At 37.3% G+C, this 20,669-nt stretch overlaps 1 protein-coding gene across 10 annotated transcripts in view; it reads left to right on the forward strand.

Annotated features, from left to right (window-relative positions):
* Positions 1-20,669, forward strand: part of FAM149B1 (family with sequence similarity 149 member B1) — a 72,943-nt gene that overhangs the window by 49,504 nt on the left and 2,770 nt on the right. For 8 of the 10 annotated variants that reach the window (XM_077894965.1, XM_077894963.1, XM_077894968.1 and 5 more), the window contains 6 exons: positions 10,175-10,299; positions 12,071-12,177; positions 14,507-14,731; positions 16,783-16,906; positions 17,156-17,278; positions 19,904-19,982. In XM_077894965.1, coding sequence (XP_077751091.1) covers positions 10,175-10,299; positions 12,071-12,177; positions 14,507-14,731; positions 16,783-16,906; positions 17,156-17,278; positions 19,904-19,982 — 783 coding nt within the window. The remainder of the gene's footprint in view (positions 1-10,174; positions 10,300-12,070; positions 12,178-14,506; positions 14,732-16,782; positions 16,907-17,155; positions 17,279-19,903; positions 19,983-20,669) is intronic. The other 2 variants (XM_077894967.1, XM_077894964.1) reach the window with 2 other exon arrangements.

Raw genomic sequence — 20,669 nt, forward strand, 5'->3', positions numbered from 1 at the left:
AGCCTGTCCTACCTGTCAGTCATCTCCAAAAGCAGCTCCTACCCTATCATCCTGGTAGTCAGCCCTGGCCAGGAACTTGCCTACAAAATGATGCCCACCCCAGAGACTAGGGAAGCTAAACCCCACACCAGTATGTGAACAGTAGCATGCTGACAGTAGATGCTGGTGGGTCTCTCAGCTAGCTACTCCAGGAGCAAGCTCTGCCCAACACTGTATCTGCAGCAGTCACAGTTGGTCACTGCAGACTGTGGGACTGAGGATAGTCCTGCTCATCATTGAGTCTACAGCAGGTGCAGCCAGGCCTCTCAGTGAGCTGCTCAAGAGGCAAACACTGCCCACCAGTGTTTCCACAGTAACCTTGGCTCAAGCAAAACAGGAGGGTGCAGGCAGCCCTGCAGCACCTGGTTCTGATGACCAAGGCAGATTGTACTACAGAGCACCACAGGATGCCTCCTACATAAGGCAACTACTTTTAAAACCAGGCCTACCTAACACATAGAAAAAAACACAGATTATGAAAAAGATCAGGAGACCAAGGAATGGGTTCTAAATGAAGTAACAAGACAAAACAACAGAGAAAGAGCTAAATGAAATGGAGATAAGCAATCTACCTGACAGAGTTCAAAGATACTCACTGGACTTGAGAGAAGAGTAGGAGATAGAAAGGAATAAAAAATATTAAAAAGAGAACAAGTCAGACTAAAGAGTACAGTTACTGAAGTGAAAAATACACTGGGGGTGGGATTGCTTGGGTGGCTTAGTCAGTTAAACTCTTGATTTCAGCTCAGGTCACGATCTCAGGGTTGTGAGACTGAGCCCCACATTGGGCTCCATGCTGGGCATGGTGTCTGCTTAAGATTCTCTCTCTCTCCCTCTGCCCTCCCTCCCCTCCCCCATCCCCCCAGAAAATATACTAGAGGGAATTAATAGCAGATTAGAGAATGTGGAAGAATGGTTCAGTGATTTGGAAGACAGGGTAATGGAAAGCAACAAAACTGAAACAGCAAAAAAGAAAAAAAATTTAAGTGTATAGATTAAGGCACATCTGTGATAACACTAAGTGTAATAATATTCACACTGTAGGAGTCCAAGAAGAGGAGAGAGAGAAAGGAATAGAAAATTTATTTGAAGAAATAATAACTGAAAACTTCCCTAACCTTGAGAAGGAAACAGACATCCAGGCCCAGGAATCACAGAGAGCTTCAAACAGATGAACCCAAGGAAGCCCACAACAAGACATATAATAACTAAAATGACAAAAATTAAAGCAACAAGAGAAAAGGAAACCATTACATACAAGGTAAACCTCATAAGATTATCAGCTGATTTTTCAGCAGAAATTTTGCAAGCCAGAAGAATGTGGCATAATATATTCAAAGTCTTACATAATATATTCAAAAACTTAAACCAGCAAAGTTATCATTCAGCATTGAAAGATAATTTCTCAAAGAGGGATCCCTGGGTGGCGCAGCAGTTTAGCGCCTGCCTTTGGCCCAGGGCGCGATCCTGGAGACCCGGGATCGAATCCCACATCGGGCTCCCGGTGCATGGAGCCTGCTTCTCCCTCTGCCTATGTCTCTGCCTGCCTCTCTCTCTATCATAAATAAATAAAAATTAAAAAAAAAAGAATTTCCCAAACAAAAATTAAAGGAGTTATCATGACTAAACTGGCCCTACAAAGAATGTTAAAGGAACTTTAAAGTGGAAACAAAAAGGTCATAACTAGAAGAAAATTTTGAAAGGAAAAAAATTTCCTGTCAAATGCAAACATACAGTAATGGCAGTAATCAATCACTTATAAATAGCTACTATGAAGGTTAAAACACAAAAGTAGTAACGTATTATATCTACAAAAATCAGCCAGAATACACAAACTAAAAAGTTATAAAAATATGATATTATATACATAAAACATGGAGTAAAAATCAAGTGATTCTAGAATGTGTTCAAACCTAAGCAAACATCAACTTAATATAGACTACTATATATACTGATAAGGTGTTACATATGAATCTCATAATAACCACACTGAAAAATTTTGACCGACCCACACACAAAAAAGAGCAAGGAATCTAAGAATAACAATAACGGAAGTAATCAAACCACAATGGAAGAGAGCAATAAAAGAAGAAAGGAACAGGGAATAATGCAAAAATAACCAGAAAATAATTAACAAAAATGACAGTAAGTATATACCTATCAATTACTTTAAATGTGATGGATTACATGCTCCACTCAAAAGAAACAGGGTGAGAGAATAAAAAAAACAAGACCTATCTCTATGCTTCCTAAAAGAAACTCACTTTAGATGTAAGGAGACACAGAGAATAAAGTGAAGGGTTGGAAAAAGATATTTCATTCAAATGGAAACCGAAAGAAAGCTGGACTAGTATACTTAGACAAAATAGACTTTAAAATAAAGACTGTAATAAGCAACAAAGAAAAGCATTTCATAATAATCATAATAATGGGATAAATCCAACAAGAGAATATAACAATTGTAAATATCTATGCATCCAGAATAGCAGCAAAATATACAAAGCAAATATTAACAAACATAAAGGGACAAATTGACAGTAATACAATTGTAGCAGGGGACTTTACGACCCCATACATATTACGGATAGATCATTTAGACAGCAGATCAATAAGGAAACTGGCTTTGAATGATACATTACACAAGATGAAGTTAACAGATATGTACAGAACCTTCGATTCAAAAAATGGCAGAATACACATAGAACAAGTACACATGGAACATTCTCCAGGGTAGATTACATGTTACGACACAAAACAAGTCTCCATAAATTTAATATTTAAATTACATCAGGTGCACTTGGGTGGCTCAGTCGGTTAAGCGTCTGACTCTTGATTTTGGCTCAGGTCATGATCTCAGAGTCCTGGGATCAAGCCCAGCATTGGGCTCCCCACTCTATGAAAGTCTGCTGGTGTCTCCCTTGGCCCCTCCTCCACCTCACGCTCACTGCCTCCCTCTCTCTCTCTCAAATAAATCTTTAAATCATATCAAGTATCTTTTCCGATCCCATTAGCATGAAATAAGAAATCAATTACAATATAAAAAATAAAAGAATATAAACACATGGTATAAACAACATATTACCAAATAGCCAATGGGTCAATGAAAAAATTGAAGAGGAAATCAAAAAATACCTGGAGACATATGAAAATGGAAATAGGACAGTTCAAAGTCTCTGAGACACAGAAAAGGCAATTCTAAGAGGGAAGGTTACATGGCTACATTAGCAATACATGGCTACCCCAAAAACCAAGAAAAGTCTCATTTTAAACTTACATATAAAGGAACCACACATAGAACAAAACCCAGAATTAGCAGAAGGAAGGAAATAATAAAGATCAGGGTGGAAATAAATGAAATAGAAACAAACAAAAATAGAAAAGGTCACTAAAACAGCTGTTTCTTTGAAAAAATAAAATTGAAAAAAATTGATAGACCATTATTCAGACTCATCAAGAAAAAAAGACGACTCAAATAAAATCAGAAATGAAAGAGAACTTAGAAACTATATCAGAGAAATACAAGGCTTACAAGAGACTGCTATCAAAAACTGGAAATCTACAAGAAATGGGTAAATTTCTGGAAACAATACAAGTCTCTAAGACTGAATCAGGAAGAAATAGAAAATCTGAATAAATCAATTACCAGTAACAAAATTTTGAATTGGTAATCAGAAAGTTCCCAAGATGGGGTGTCTGGATGGTTCAGTCAGTTAAGCATCCAACTCTTGATTTCAGTTCAAGTCATGACTTCAAGATTGTGAGATCGAGCCCCTCATTGGGCTCTATGCTCAGCAGAGAGACTGCTTGAGGGTTCTCTCTCTCTCTCCCCGTACCTCTGTTCCTCCCCACTCACGCTCTCCCTCTAAAATAAATCTTTAAAATTTTTTAAAAATAAAGAGCAGATCTTGAAAACAACAAAACTCCCAAGAAAAGCCTGGGACATTATGCTTCACAGGTGAATTCTAGTTAAAACCTATCCCTCTCAGCATGCCTCAGTGGCTCAATCAGTTGGGCATCTGACTCTTGATTTCAGCTCAGGTCATGAGTTCAGGGTTATAGAATCAAACCCCACATCAAGCTCTTCACTGGACAGAGCTGTGCAGAACCTGTTTGGGATTTTCTCTCTCCCTCTTCCACTCCCCCTCTCCTGTTGCACTCTCTCTCTAAAATAAATTAAATTAAATTAAATTAAATTAAAATATAAAATATAAAATAAAAATAAAATAAAATAAAATAAAATAAATAAAATAAAATAAATAAAATAAAAACCCTATCCCAAAAAATAGAATAGGAAAGAATGCTTCCAAGTTCACTCTATGAGATCAGCATTATCCTGATGCCAAAAGAAGGCAAAGACACTACAAAACAATAAGATTACAGACCAATACCCCTGATGAACATAGGTGCAAAATCTTCAACAAAATATTAGCAACTGAACATAAAAATACATTAAAATAGGGGCACCCGGGCGGCTTAAGCATCCAACTCTTGATTTCAGCTCAGGTCATGATTGGGGAATGGTGATATCAAGCCCTGTGTTGGGCTCCACACTCAGCAGGGAATCTGCCTGAGATTCTCTCCCTCTCTCTCTCTGCTCCTCTCCCAGCTTGTGGACACACACTCTCTCTCTGAAATAAATCTTTAAGAAAATACGTTAAAAGAATCATTCACCAAGATCAAGTGGGATTTATTCCAGTGATGCAAGAATTCTTCAACGTCCACAAATCAATGTGATATAACACACTGACAAAATGAAGAATAAAAATCACATGATGATCTTGATGCAGAAAAAGCATTTGACAAAATCCAACATCCAGTCATGATAAAAACTCAATAACATGGGTAGAGAAGAAACATACCTCAACAAAATAAAGACCATATATGTCAAACTCACAGCTAACATCATACTCAATGGTGAAAATATGAAAGCTTTCCTTCTAAGATCAAAAACAAGACAAGGATGTCCACTCTTCCTGTTTTTATTTAACATAGTACTGGAAGACCTGGCCACAACAATCAGACAAGGAAAAAAAAGGCATCCCAACTGGAAAGGAACAAGGAAAACTGTCACTATTTGCAGATGACATACCGCTTTAAAAAAAACAAAAACAAAAACCTAAAGACCCCAGCAAAAACCTGTTAGAATAAATGAATTCAGTAAAGTTGCAAGATACAAAATCAATATACAGAAATCTGTTAAATTTCTAAATACTAGTAACAAAATAGCAGAATGAGAAATTAAGAAAATCTCATTAAAAATACATAGGACTAAATTTAGGGAAGGAGCTGAAAGACTTGTATTCTGAAAAGTATGACATTAATGAAAGAAACTGAAGTTGACACACATAAATGGGAAGATATATATCCATGCTCATGGATTGAAGAATTAATTTTGTTAAAGCATCCATATTATGCAAAGTAATCTTCAGATTCAGGGCAATCCCTATAAAAAAATTAACAGCATTATTCACAGAACTAGAATGAAAAATTCTAAAATTTGTATGGAACCACAGAAATCCCGGACTATCCCAAGCAATTTTGAGAAATAAGAACAAAAGTTGGAGGTATAACAATCTCGGGATTCAAACTACACTACGAAGCTACAGTAATCAAAACAGCATAGTACTGTCACAAAAACACATAGATCAATGAAACAGAATTAAGAACCCAGAAATAAACCCATGTTTATATGGTCAATCTATGACAAAGGAGACAAGAATATACAATGTGGAAAAGGCACTCTCTTCAATAAATGGTGTTGGAAAAACAGAACCAGCTATATGTGAAAGACTAAAACCAGACAGTTCACTGCATACACAAAAATAAACTCAGAATGGATTAAAGACTTACATATAAGACTTGAAACCATAAAACTCCTATAAGAAAATATATACAGTAAACTCAGGGACATCAGCCTCAGCAATATTTTTGGATATGTCTCCCAAGGAAGGAAAAAAAAAGCAAAAATAAACAACTGGGCTATATCAAACTAAGAAGCTTTTGCACAGTGAAGGAAATTTTTTTAAAAAGGCAGCTTACTGAATGGGAGAAGATAATAGCAAATAATATTCAATAAGAGATTAATACCCAAAATATATAAAGAACTCATACAGAACAAAATAGTTGTTGCCAGAGGGGAGAGTGGTGGTGGTAGGGAAAGATGAAATAGGTGAAGGAGAATAAGAGATATAAACTTCCAGTTATAAAAGAAGTATATCCTTCAGATGAAAAGTATAGCACAGGGAATATAGTCAATAATACTGTAATAACTTTGTACGGTCAGAGATGTTAACTACACTTATCATGGCATTTTGAAATTTACATAATCGTCAAATCATTGTGTTAATGTTAAATAGTTTTCAATTTAAAAATGAATCTACATGTATGACCAGCACCCAGACCAAGAATAGAACATTACCAACATTAAACAAGCCCCTCTGATGCTTTCTCTATCACTTCCTAAACTCCTAAGAGTAACCCTATCCTAACTTATACTTTATAAGAATGGACTCCTATAGTATATATCATTTTGCATGTCTTTTTAAACTCACATTGTTAGATTCAATTGTTTTGCTTGAAACAATAGTTTCCTTGTTATATCATATTCTGTTGTATGACTATATCATATTGAGTAATTTGCAGTTTATGTTTGCCAGCATATGGTGTCAGGAATGTTCCTGTACATATCTTTTGATGAACATATGTACTAGACACATAAGAGTAGCACTGCTGGGTCATAAAATATTCTATTCCAACTTCAGTGGGGACTGTCAAAAAAATTTCCAAAGTGGCTACAACCATTTACACTCTCCAGTATTGTATGAGAGTTCCATATTTGCTACACTTGATACTGTCTATGTGGGGTTTTTTTTTTTTAAGCCACTCTGTTGTATGCATGTCAAGTTCTATTTATTTTTATTTTTATTTTTATTTTTATTTTTTCAAGTTCTCTTTTAAAGCTGGAATTGGAGGTGCACCTGGGTGGCTCAGTCGGTTAAGTGTCCAACTCTTGGTTTTTACTCAGGTCATGATCTCACGGATGTGGGATTGAGTCCCACATAGAGCTCCTGCTCGGTAGAGAGTCTGCTTGGGATTCTCTCTCTCCCTCTACCCTGCCCCGCTGTGCTTGCTCTCTCTCTCTCTCTCTCTTTCAAACAAATAAATAAACAAACAAACAAATAAATAAATAAATATTTAAATAAATAAAGCTGGAATTAGAAAACTAAAAACCTTTAAAAACTGGTTTATATCATATCAGCTTAAGTTTTTGGAGATATCAGATAAATGATAAAGTCCACAGTTATATCTGAACTGCAGTAATAATAAACACTGGTGCTAAATAAAGGAATTCTCAATTTTCACTATCCACCACTGAGATATCAGAGAGAACTTTCATTTCAACTTTCACAATTTACTGGGGTTAGGCTGTGAATTAATATCCTTTTAGTTTATTCTTTCTGTGCATCCATAAATTCAGGTTATTTCATTGTATTATTTGATTTTAAACTTAAAGTCTAAAAAAAAAAAAGAAATTGATCTTGAAATGGAGCTGGAGGATCTCTATATGGTTTGGTGGACTGATTTAGTGAGTTGACCCCCTAAAACAGTAGTCACCAAACTTTGTGTATAAAGAGACAGGTTGTAAATATTTCAGTCATTGCCAGCCATCCTATCCTGTCTGTTGCAATTACTCAACTCTGCCCTTGAAAGCAGCCATAAACAATATACCAATGGGTGGATGTGCCTGTGTACACTCTTATGTGTTCAGTATATATGTTCACTAAAACATACATAAGAATGTCCATAATAGGGGAGCCTGGGTGGCTTACTCCGTTAAGCAACTGCCTTTGGCTCAGGTCATAATTCTGGAGTCCTTGGATTGAGCCCTCTTCTCCTTCCCTCTCTGCTCTTCTGCCTGCTTGTACGCTCGCTCTCACTTGCTCTCTCTCTCTCTCTCGGAATAAATAAATAAAATCTTTTAAAAAAGAAAGTCCGTAATAGTACCACATGCTGGAAAATATAAACTTGAAACTACCCAAATGTTCCTCAACAGTCCAATGTGATACATTCATAGGAGACTATTATACAGTGATAAAAATAAAGTGCTGTTAAAACTTTATTTATAAAAAGTAACAGTGGTAATGGACATGAGATTTCCTTTGGGGGTGATGAAAAAGTTAAGGAACTAGAGTGGTGATGGCTGCACATTATGTATGTACTCAGTGCCACTGAATTGCACACTTTAAAATGGTTAAAGTGGCAATTTTTATGTTATGCTCATTTTACTGCAGTAAGATAAACAGGTAATGGATCATATCTGGCCCATGCATGGGCCACAGTTAGCCAATCCCTGCTCTCAAATCTAATATTGCATAGGGTTGTATAAGGAGTAAATGAGTTACATTAAAGCATATAAAATAGTTCCTGGAATATGGAACAGTGCAATAAATGTTAGGTGTTATCATTACTTTTGTAAAATAACATCTTCAAGTATGGAAAGAGAACTCTTGGATTTTGGGCTTTGGTGTGGACCAGTTGGTTAGCTGCTCTCAGAGCCAACCTGTGGGTGCTGGTACAAACCTATCCCTACCACTAAAACAACTTTTTCTACCCCTATGTAAGGAACAAAACCAAAGTGCATAGGACCATGACAACTTGTATTTTAAGGTTTGTCAACAGTAACCCAAAAGCATATAAAATGCTAAGAAAATATAAACATGGGCAGCCCTGGTGACTCAGTGGTTTAGTGCCGCCTCAGCCCAGGGCCTGATCCTGGAGTCCCCGGATCAAGTCCCACGTCAGGCTCCCTGCATAGAGCCTGCTTCTCCCTCTGCCTGTGTCTCTGCGCCTCTCTCTCTGTGTCTTTCATGAATAAATAAAATCTTAAAAAAAAAAGAAAATATAAAAATTATTATAATTTTTATTTTTACAGTCATTTAAACTTTAATCGGGCCAGTTTTAAAATCCAAATTATGAAAAAATATTTTAAAGTAAAAACTAATAATATAATTAATTAAAATGAATAATTATTTTTACTATTAACCCTAATTTGCTAATGGGGAAACAAGCTTCACTGGATATTTTTGTCAAGATTTGGTTTACATTTTGGTTTACTACTGTACTGATAATATAAGTGATTTACAAACAATGAAGACCCAAAGTGCATATTAATTCTACTCAGAAACATGGTTCCTTATCTTGAGTTGTGCTTTGGAGCCATAACTGATGGTAAGAAGTGCTAAAATCCTCAAATCCAGTGTTTTGCAATTATGATCAATGATGCTATAAAACAATCTTGAGCATTTCTCTTGGTACACATGTGCAAAATTTCCTCCAGGGTGTATATACAAAGGAATAGAGTTGCTGGGTCTTAGGGAATATGTATCTTCAATTTACTAGATCACACCAAACTATCCAACATGACTGTACCAGTTTTACATGCCCACTAACAGTACACAAGTTCCTGTGTTCACAATCTCATCAGGATACTGATCAATATTTCATTGTCAACATGTAAAAAGATGTTTCACTGTGATTTTATTTGTACATTTTTAAAACTAAGGTATAATTTATATACAGGAAAATTAACTTTTTAGAGTACAGTTCATATTTTTCATCTCCTTTCCTCTGGATTGAATTCAGAATTATTTCTTCACATCTTTTTCTTCCAGTTCACTAATATCTTCAGCAGTATCTAATCTATTAGTTCTGTTTTTTATTTTAGCAATTTTCTCTTTTGTAGTTTTTCTTTTCCAAATCTGTTTGGCTATTTAAATTTTAATTTGTCAAATTCATTTTATTCATTAAAATTAACTAAAATTTAAAATTCTGTTCCTCAATAACAAATCAGATTTTAAGGGCTCTAGTGCCACATGTGGCCAGAAGCCATTATATTATAACTCCAGGTGTTCTATGGGACAGCTTTACTCCAGAGATCTTTTTCCTTCTGCCTCATGAGCCTCGGAAACCACTTTAACTTCTTAAATGGGTTTTTTTCTACATGAGGGTGGTATGAAATTGGGCTGCAAAAGTGAGTGAAGGCTTAGATTATGAATTCTTGGGGAAAAATTTTTTTCACTGTCTTGCTCTGAATCCAAAGATACCCATGGCTTATAGACTCTGCTCCTTTGCTCAGATGATGAAAGCACGGCTGCCATCTCCAGACCAGCTTCAGGAAGCCCCCGTGTGCTGAATGAGCCACAACCTCTGGTCTTCCCTCCAGTGCCACAGTCGAAGGTGCCACCCATAACCTCAAACCCAGTAAGTCCCGTGCAGGGAAGTCCTGGAGAACCCAGGGTTGTTCTTGCCAGAAGCAGCTTGCTCGGTTATTTGCTTTAATTTTATTATGTAGGATTCAGGTTTTTTTTTTTTTTTTCAGTAAAGTTATGTGTTTATCACAATAATCCAGTGACTCTGCAATGATGTTTAATTTCAGTTTAAAAATTAATAGCAAGGCACCTGGGTGGCTCAGTCGGTTGAGCATCTGACTCTTGATTTCAGTTCAGTCATGATCTCAGGGTGGTGTGATCAAGAGCCATGGCAGGCTCTGCACTGGGTGTGGAGCCTGCTTAATATTCTCTCACCCTTCTCCCCTCCTCCAGCTCTTGCTTGCACACACGCGCTCTCTCTCAAGGAAATTAAAAAAAAAAATGAATAGCAAATTAGGGTTGATAATTTTCAGTCAGCTCTTTTTAAAAGTCATCCATATGTCATGTCATGTAGAAATAGCTATGTGGTAGCCTAATTCTGTTTGGGGAAGAATAAAGGATATGACTGAAAGGGGAACAATCTCAGATCTTCTGAGGCCTTAACATCCTATCCTATGATTTTGTCCATTTCGTTCCTTTTTATCTCAGCCTACCTGGTTTTTATTTTTGATATTTCAATCTGTTGACTTTTTTGCTTTTGGGGGGTTTTGTACTCATTATAACTGAGGCATAAAAGGCAAACCAAAGGAAGGAAGAAGTCCCAGTTAAGTCCGTGGACAAGCATAAACATGGCCATTTCTTGCAGAAGGCTGATGAGCCTGATTTCATGACTTATCTAGGCTGTTTCCTAATAGTTTCCCAGTGTTACTTGTGGCAAAAAAAAAATTAAAAAAAAAAAAAGAATGAGGGAGAGTCCTAACCCTTGAGCCATGCTTATCAACACTGGGCTTTACTACCAGATTTAGTATTTGCTTTGTATCCTGGCCTGATATTGTGCTGCTGGATTTACAAGGGTTTATTTAAAAATAAAACCAGCAAGGCCCATCTATATCTTATTACACTGGAGGATTAATTGGTGAACTAATGTTCCTTCGGTGGTAATAAAATACTTCTAACATGAAGTGATCTGACTATGGGTTAGGTAGCCTAAGTAATGAATAACCTACATGTTTCTGGCTATTAATAACCAAAGGAAGGAAAAGCATTAATTCAAATATTTCTGAGAGAAAATAGGAGGAAAATGCATGGTATGGCAGAGGAGGAGATGGCCAGAAAGGGCACTGAACTGATGATCTGACAGAGAAAATCAACAGCACCCCAAGGTGGCAGTGTCAGTCCAAGGAAGATTAAGTCCTTCTAACACTAGGATAAGATGAACTCTTGCTAATAAGAGGCTTCAGAATTGAGGTCATGACTGCTCATGAAAGAAAAGCATTAGTTTGTGTAGAGCATAAATAAGATTGACGAAAGAGATTATGTCTGAGTTTACTCTAGTTTTTTTTCCCCTATATTTGTTCCATATTTTGTAGGGTTTTTTTTTTCCCTAATGTAATGTAAATAATGATAGGAATGAAGTCCTCTCTCCCCTATCAGAGTGGCTGTTAACTGCTTTCATCTCAGTTAATCAGGCTTCCCCTACCTGCAGTCACTTAGAAATGAAGAGAAAAGGACTTGGACTTGTCATCTTGACAGTGGACTTGGGGCTTTAGCTGCAGGGGGAATAGGAGAAGAATGTACAGATTATCTAATCTGAAAATTTGGCAAAGCTGGGAAACCCAGAAAATGTCTTCACCAACCAAGTAACATTTTCTTTTGACATATAGATGAATCTCTGTCAAGCAGCAAGTGGTCATCAGCCAAATGTGAATGGTCTCTTGGTTCATGGGATGCCTCTACAGCCAAGAAATCTCTCCCTAATGGACAAGCTACTGTAAGAAATGTAAAATTTTTAAGACTTTAGAATTTATGTAGATCACTGAGAAATAGAAGGAAAGATAAATCAGTCAAATCATCATACATATATTGAGTACATACCAAGCAATCAAAGAGACATCTGGGGAGTAAAAACATTAAAGGGAAATGGTTTCTGATAATGTAACTGGAAAGAGAAGACAGACATGGGTAAAAAGAGACTCAACCAAATAGTGCATTTTTGTGACTGAATGTCAAGTGTGTGGTACCCAGAGTGAATGCATGGCAGTCCCAAAGAAGTGAGGCATTTTGGTGGGTAACTATAGTATGAACTTTTCCTTCAAAATGGGAGTTTGGATAAGCAGAGAAGAGCAACAAGACTATTCTAGATAGAAGGAATGGTGTGGGAAAAGATTCGGAGGCAAAAAATACAGACTCTTTAGAAGGGAAAGCAGACCAGTTTTGCTACAGTAAGAAAAGAGGTCAGAATTTTAATGCTTCTGACCAAAGATCATGGACCATCTTCCAGAATTAAAATAGATCATGGTGTGAGTAGTGGAAAGAAGACTATGAAATTAATGAAGGTTCGGACCAGACTGGACGGTTTTGAATGCCATGTTTTTGAGATCCATTCATGCATGTTGTGGCATGTGACCTTCTCTTTTATTAACAAATAATATTCTATTGTAAGAACATACTACGATTTATCTATTCTCCTGTTAATGAACATTTGGAGTGTTTCCAGATTGTGGCTCTTATGCATAAAGGCACCATAAATATATTCTTGCATGGGCTTCATTTTTCTTGGGTCAGTAAGTGTATGTTTAACTTTGTAAGAAACTGCCATACAGTTTTCTGAAGTAATTATGCCATTTGACACTTCCCAATTTCACTTGGGCAGCACATGTATTTAAGTCAGGAATCTAAAAGAGATTTTATAGCAGAAGAACACAGACTGGATTGAAGAAGGAGGAACTGAAGGTAAAGAGTCTAATATAGGAGTTCAAGCATCAGCTACTAAAAGCCTATACTCAAGTTGTAGCAAAGAATAAGAAAGGAATGGAATATTTTAGAAGACATTCACACCAGAAGACAGATTCTATAAAAATAGAGGAACCAGAATCAGCTCTGAGATTTCAAAGCTCAAGGGAAGTTTGTTGTAGGGTAAAGATACATTTGGTTTGGGGTGTGTTGAGTTTACAATGCCAAGCCATCTCACCGGAAACATGGAAGACATCAGATTTGGAGATTGATCTAGAAGTCACCTGGCTAAAGGTGATAACTGAATCCAGGATTATGAATGAGTAGTCCCGAAGACAAAATAAAGATAAGCATGGAGCAGCTAAGTCCTAAAGCTACTGTAATAGAAAGCAGTTAGGGTGTGCAAAGAAAAGGCTAGTAAGTGAATGGTTAGGGTGGTAGAAGGCCAGCACGACCTCTGTGACTGACACTCAAGGTTTAGTTCCATTTCTTGGTAGGTAGTCTCCCTTCAAGGTCCTCCAAATGCTGAGGTATATTTTGCACTAAGGACCAAAGCAGTCACCAAGTTTGAGGAACTTGCTAAAAGCCAAAAGAGCATGTAGTAGAGCTTAATTCTTTCACTTTCTCTCCATTTCCTTATCCAAATACTGTCTCTCAGGGGTCTTACAACAGAAATATCTCCTCTGCTTAAAAAACAAAAATAAAAACCTGAGTCTGTAGGGCAAAGTTTAAGCTACTTAATTGTTTGGGCATGGTATTCTATTTACCAGAGTACTTACAGAAAAGTTGTATTTCAATTGCTTATGCAAACTGATCTACCGTATTCCTAGTGCCCTGGGCAGCATGAGGCTCTGGATCCTTTGTCTACAAGCTTCCAGCTTTCCAAAGAACCCAATCCCCATGCCTGCAGGCTCCAATGAGCTCAGTATTTTCCTCTTCTAGTAGGAACCTCGCTAGTACCACACTTCCTAAGCAGCAGTTATTTGCCTTTCAACTAAGCCTTTCCTTCAGCACAAAGAATGCCTCAAATATGGTAGGGATCTCAGTCCCTAGGATGAACTTCTGGGAAGCATTCTAGAGTAGGTACTCTTCAGGTTAGCCTGTCACTGAAGAAGTGACTGTCATGCCTGGTGAATAATGGATGAGCTTTCCCAACCAAATCTCCATTCTAGTAAATTACCTGTACAATTAAAATGAGGTATTTAAGAACATGTTCTCATGCCTAAACTAGATTACGTGACTTGTGTAAACTAGGTTACTTTTGCTTTATTCTCCGTTGAATATGTTTTATAGTTTAAGCCTTTGAGTCCTGTTTCCCTATACAGAGCAATGTCCATTTCATTGTTGGTTTCTGATTTGGCCACTAGAGATCTTGATGACAAGTTACTTATGAGACCTGGATCCAGTACCATCCTTTCATCTCGAAATTGGCCAAATCGAGCCCTAGAGCTCAGTATATCAGCTCTGTCATACACAGCACAATCTGCCAGGAGACGCAATCCTCCACCACGTACCCTTCATCCCATCAGCACAAGCCATTCATGCGCTGGAACGCCAAGACCTATGGAAGAAATCCTCAGAGGACCCCGAATGTAGGTTTGAAAAGCAGAATTTTTGGAAACTGTCATAAAACTAATGAAGAATTTTATAGAGAGGATGAATTTAAGTGTAAGACTAAAACATATGCCTAAAAACTAATCATTACATATTCTCATGATGGACTGTACACTGGTTTAAATCCAAAAAAGAGGGCAGCCCGGGTGGCTCAGTGGTTTAGCGCCGCCTTCAGCCCAGGGCCTGATCCTGGAGACCCAGGATCGAGTCCCATGTCGGGCTCCCTGCATGGAGCCTGCTTCTCCCTCTGCCTGTGTCTCTGCCTCTCTCTCTCTCTGTCTCTCATGAATAAATAAATAAATAAAATCTTAAAAAAAAATAAATAAAATAAATCCAAAAAAGAAATGTGATTAAATTTGAATACAATTCAGATATTGGATCTTCCTGTTAAAGATTTTTACTTATACAAATAAAATGTTGGCTAGAATACTTCAGTGACACTGATCGAAGGAAATAAGATATATGTATCTTATTAAACATTTTCCTTAGCGAGTACATGTTCAGTGAAATTCATCCCAAAATAAGTTAACTCCCCTTTAATATTTTTCTGACCACTGGGATTTGCTCACTCTATTGACAATAACATTTTAATCTCAAATAAGTACTTGTCTATATACTGGGGAAAATATCCCTTAGCACTTCTTAGGAAATGACACTAACCATATTTTCTTCCCTTTTGCCACCTTTAATTCACTCTGAGCCTTGTAAAAAATACTTAGAAGCCTACTTTTAAATAAAATTCTTTCATTAGTTGCTGATTCACAAAACAGTTTAGGATGTATGATTCTAAGACTATGACCAAGTGTATAAGATCATGAATTCAGCTTTTAAATCAAGCACATGTAATTTCTTGACTTTGATTTTTCAGTTTGTTTTAATTTATCCCAAAAGATTCACTAAAAGAAATGTCCATTAACAACCAAAAGTCTTTGTCAGGACTGGAGATTTTTCTTATCTATTTTATGTTGATGTTGATATTAATATATAGATTCACTTACTTGAAGATGAGCTCTCTTGCGGTATAATTAATCTTTCATACCTTCTGACAGTTTCTTCAAAGTGGAAAGAAACAAATTACCTTCTTTCTTTTGGGACGTGAAAGTATCATTGATTTTTAGGTACTGTCTTGAGTATGAGTAATGCTACAAACCACTAGAAATACCATAAAAGGAACATTTAGGAACTTTGCCTGGGAATCCTAATTACAATAGTCATCCTATCCAAGGGTATAGGTTTCAAGACCCCCAGTGGATATCTGAAACTGTGGATAGTACCAAACCTTACATGTTTTTTCTTATACATACCTATGATAAAGTTTAACTTCTAAATTATGTACAGTAAGAGATTAACAGTAATAATAAAGTGGAACAATTATAATATACTGGAGTAAAATTTATGTGAATGTGGTCATAGTATCTTACTGTACCACACTTATTCCTCTTCTTCTTGTGATGATGTGAGATGATAAAATGTCTACGTGATGAGATGAAGTGAGTTAATGATGGAGGGACTGTGATGCAGCATTAGGCTACTCGTGACCTTCCAACAATACGTCAGAATGAGGATCATCTACTTCTGGACCTCAGTGACCATGGGTAACTGAAATCATGGAAAGCAAAACAGTAGATAAGGACTACTGTTATTACTGAAAAGGACAACCAAAAGTCCCAGAACTGTGGAGAATTCCACCAGATGTGAAATTACAAATCCTTGATAGGTTAACACCCAGTATTAACACCAGACAGGGAAAACTGCTTTTGTCCAGCATTCTTTGAGACAAAGGGTCAACTTCTGCTGTGTGCCCAAAATAAAAGTTTCAACAAAAATCAGAAAATACTATGAAAAAATCCCCCAAACTCTAATTTTCCAAAATCCTGTGACTGCCTTACTTAAAAACATAGGCAACTTAAAGCATTCTGTGCATGACATTAAACTCATCTCCCTCATTTATTTGATTCTAAATCAGCTTGCTTGCATTGTGGTAACTTTATGTTTTTCATATCTTGGTGTTTGCTGGTGGGATCTGCAGCCCAGTAGCCACGGACTCGCTCTCCTCTCCCTCACCAATGCCCATGAGTCGAAACAATCTGCTGCCCCCTATTGGGACAGCTGAAGTGGAACACTTGAGCTCTGTGGGGCCACAAAGACAAACGGTACGTCTTTCTCCTCCTGCTTTTCCATGTGCTGATAAAACCTCATGGCCAGTACTTCTGCAGGGTCCATTGTTCTGGAATTGATTTATAATACCTTTTGTCAGAAGTACAAACTGAGTCCTAACTCTGACAATGGAACTGGAGCTGCTTGGCCTGCAGTTACCATACCTACTTGGGTTGATGGAGGACATGCATAGCTTTTGCTACAAGTTGTTTTAACAGTTTCTATAATTTTTGTCTCTCCTGCAGAAAACCCATGGTGACTCCAGTCGAGCTCGAAGTGCTGTGGTGGATGAGCCTAACTATCAGCAGCCCCAGGAGAGGCTACTACCTGACTTTTTCTCCAGGCCCAACACAACTCAGTCATTTTTGGTAGTGACATACTTCCTCTATTGTCTTGACAGCTGGGGAAAGAAAAAAACTAGTTTGGCAGACTTAAGGTTTCACATAGTGCCTTAACCAACCAAGAGTAAAAGCAGAGACTCTTAACAATAAAAATAGTGTTGTAAGTACATTTTATTGAAATTCTGACTGGTCTCTGCCATTGAAAATAAGAAAAGGTAATAAGGTAAAATGAAAATGGTAAAATGCCTAGTCACAAATTCTAAACAACTTAAATTGTTAAATGTTAATATTTCTGAGAATAAGCAAAAAGAAAAAAAAAGAAAAAAAAAAGAAATTCAACTCCAGTACATCAAATCAGCATAACTCCTTCTCTAACACTGCTCTTATGGAGTTACACCAAAAGTGGTATCAAATTATGTGGACTGATGGATGCCAAGTCAGGACTTTCATCTTTTTTTAAATTGGTGTTTGAGATGCTCAAATCGCCTTACCATTTTAATGTCCATTTACTGGCCCTTTTACTTTTAAGTGAGTAATAGAAAAAAAGCTTATTGGGAGATTGGAGGTCATGCACTGACCTTACTCAACCCCACTTGATCTGCTTTGTGGCAAGGCGGCTTGAAGAGCTTGGGGATCTGGAACCACTCAGTGCCCAGAAGCCAGGGACCTCCAATCCAATACCACTTTCCAGGATGGTGGTATCTGAAGCCCACTTATTCCAACTTCTAACTGGTGAATTGTATCAGCCTAAAGCACCATACAGTCCACCACCGAGAGTGGTGAGAACAAATTAATGAGACAGCATGTTAAGTTCCGAGGCCTACCATAACAAACTACCACAGACTGGGTGGCTTCAAACAACAGAAATTTATTGTCATTTCCAGAGCCTAGAAGTCCAAACAAGGTGTCAGCAGAACCATGTTCCTTCTGCAGGTTCTAGGGAGGAGGTTTTCTTATCTCTTCTTGGCTTCTGGTGGTTGCCAGCAATCCTTGGTACTCCTTGGCCCGCAGCTACATCACTCCAATTTCTGCCTCTGCCTTCACATAGCCGTCTTCCCTATATGTTTGTGTCCAAATTTCCCTCTTATAAAGATACCAATCACTGAATTTATGGCTAACTCTAATCTAATCTGACTTCATCTTACCTTGATTACATCTGCAAAGATCCTATTTCCAAATAAAGTAAAATGCACAGGTTCCAGGTAAGCATAAATTTTGGTGGGGATAGGGGATTGGGGGTCGGGGGCATTATTCAACAGACTTCAAGATGCTTTATTTAGGGGAAGATTCACCAAAACAGGAGCTAAAGGAAAATGTGAGCATTTCTGAATCTTAATGTGAACCCTAGAAAGTTTGAAAACCTCTATTAATCCATCTTCTCATAATTTGATTCAGAGCATTTGTTGAGCAGTGTTTGATGATTATATTCTACAGCTAGATTCTCTATAAAACATTTAATTTTTGGTTGCCAAAAAATAATTTTTGGTTGCCTTAAGAATTAAACACATTAAGACATTTCAGTTTCTTTTTTCTGATGTTTATAACAATACAAGAATTTCTTTCCTTAGCTATTTCTCTCCCAATGTGCTGACATGCAAAGGGAGAGTAGTTGACAGCTCAGGGTACTCAGAGCACTAGATTGGAGTTCTTGGCGGGGCACTTCCAGACTAGCACTCAGCTCCCCCTGGTGTTCTCCTCTAGAAGAGGGGTCAGCAAACCGTTGGTATGCGACATCTGGCTTACCACAAAAATTCCTGTTTCTGTAGAGTAGAGCTACCATACTCGTTTGCTTACATATCATGACTGCTTTCCCATCACAACAGCAGAGTTGAATAGCTGCAACAGTATGTACCACAAAGCCTAAAATATCTACTTTTTGGCCCTCTATAAAGAAGTTTGGTGACCCCAATTAAAAAAAAGGGGGCTTCACCATAAAAAAAATTCTTGAAATCTCTTGATTGCATTGCTCTGACAGAGAACGGAGAGGGGTAATTTTTATTCCAGAAGCACCAGTGGGACGGCATTCACAACTTTTTTTGATATTTGCATTTCATTATTTCAGCTGTTCTGAAAATCTTTAAATTCCTAGAAATAATTCTGAAATGTTTGGGTTTCATATTGAGTCTCATTTCAAGTATGGAGGTGAAGTGATGGGTATCTGTGTCGCTGAAAAGGCTCCATTGTTGTTTTAAACAGCAGATTGTTGAAATTAGATAAAATTTCCTTGGCAGCCAATTATAAACGCTTAGAAATATTAAACCATGTGGATTATTTGTAAGTGCTAAAATTTTAAAAGATGTTATGTATTTATTCATGAAAGACAGAGAGAGAGAGAGGCAGAGACATAGGCAGACAGAAGCAGGCTCCATGCAGGAAGCCTGATGTGGGACTCGATCCCAGGACTCCAGGATCATGCCCTGAGCCAAAGGCAGATGCTCAACCGCTGAGCCACCCAGGCGTCCCTGGCTTGGGATTTTTTTTACTTGATGTACAAGAGTGTACTCAGCCAACTTGTCCCTCAGATTGGCAGACAATGCCATTTACAATACTGTCTGATTTCAAGGTTTTCCCTTGTAAACATACTACTAATATATTATCCTTTGGGAAATGTCACATTGTAAGAAGTGTGTCATATTTTCTTTGTTTCTGCAGCCAGATACACAGTACCATCATTCTTGTGCAGTTGAGTATCCTCATCAGGCCCGACCTGGTAGGGGATCTGCAGTGACAGGTGGGACCATGGCTCTTATTTTATGTGACTATGTTAAGATGCTGCCTTTGTTCTAGGTTTATTTTCCCTCCCTCCGGATTTTATTATATTGTTCCCCTACATCATTGTAACTCACCTCAAATTCCTTTTGGAAATGGTATAATAATAAAGATAGAGGAGACCTCTATTGCTCACAGCCATGTTCCAGATTTGTTTTCCCATATGTAAATTAACTTCTTACCACTCTGGCAAACTATTTTTTCAATCTAAGAAGTTTAAGCTAAGTAAGTCATTTTGATAACATTCAAACACTGCACGGATTTTATTATGCAAAATCTATATTGCCATAGAATAAACTACTTTGGTCAGTTAACCTGCTAGGCCAAGGTAAGAAAAGAAATTTAAAAATGCTAAGACATGCTGAGTCTGAGTCCATCCCATTAACTGTTCTGATTTTTAAGTCATATTCTAATAGATTGTATTTTCATAGGAGGGTAGAAAATTTAAGAATATCTTAATTCTCCCTATAAAGATAAATTCATCACCATCACGGTCATTCTCATGATGTTGTCAGTGAAGTTCGGAAGTATTAGGCAGTTTAAATATTTCCTGTTAATAAGATTAATCAAGTATGATGTTAAAATTAATCTGCCTCAAACCATCTCTGTCATCCAAATGAATTCTCTTGTTCATTTCCTATTAGCATTG

The sequence above is a fragment of the Canis aureus genome, chromosome 4, assembly GCF_053574225.1.
Source record: "Canis aureus isolate CA01 chromosome 4, VMU_Caureus_v.1.0, whole genome shotgun sequence".
Lineage (NCBI taxonomy): Eukaryota > Metazoa > Chordata > Mammalia > Carnivora > Canidae > Canis > Canis aureus.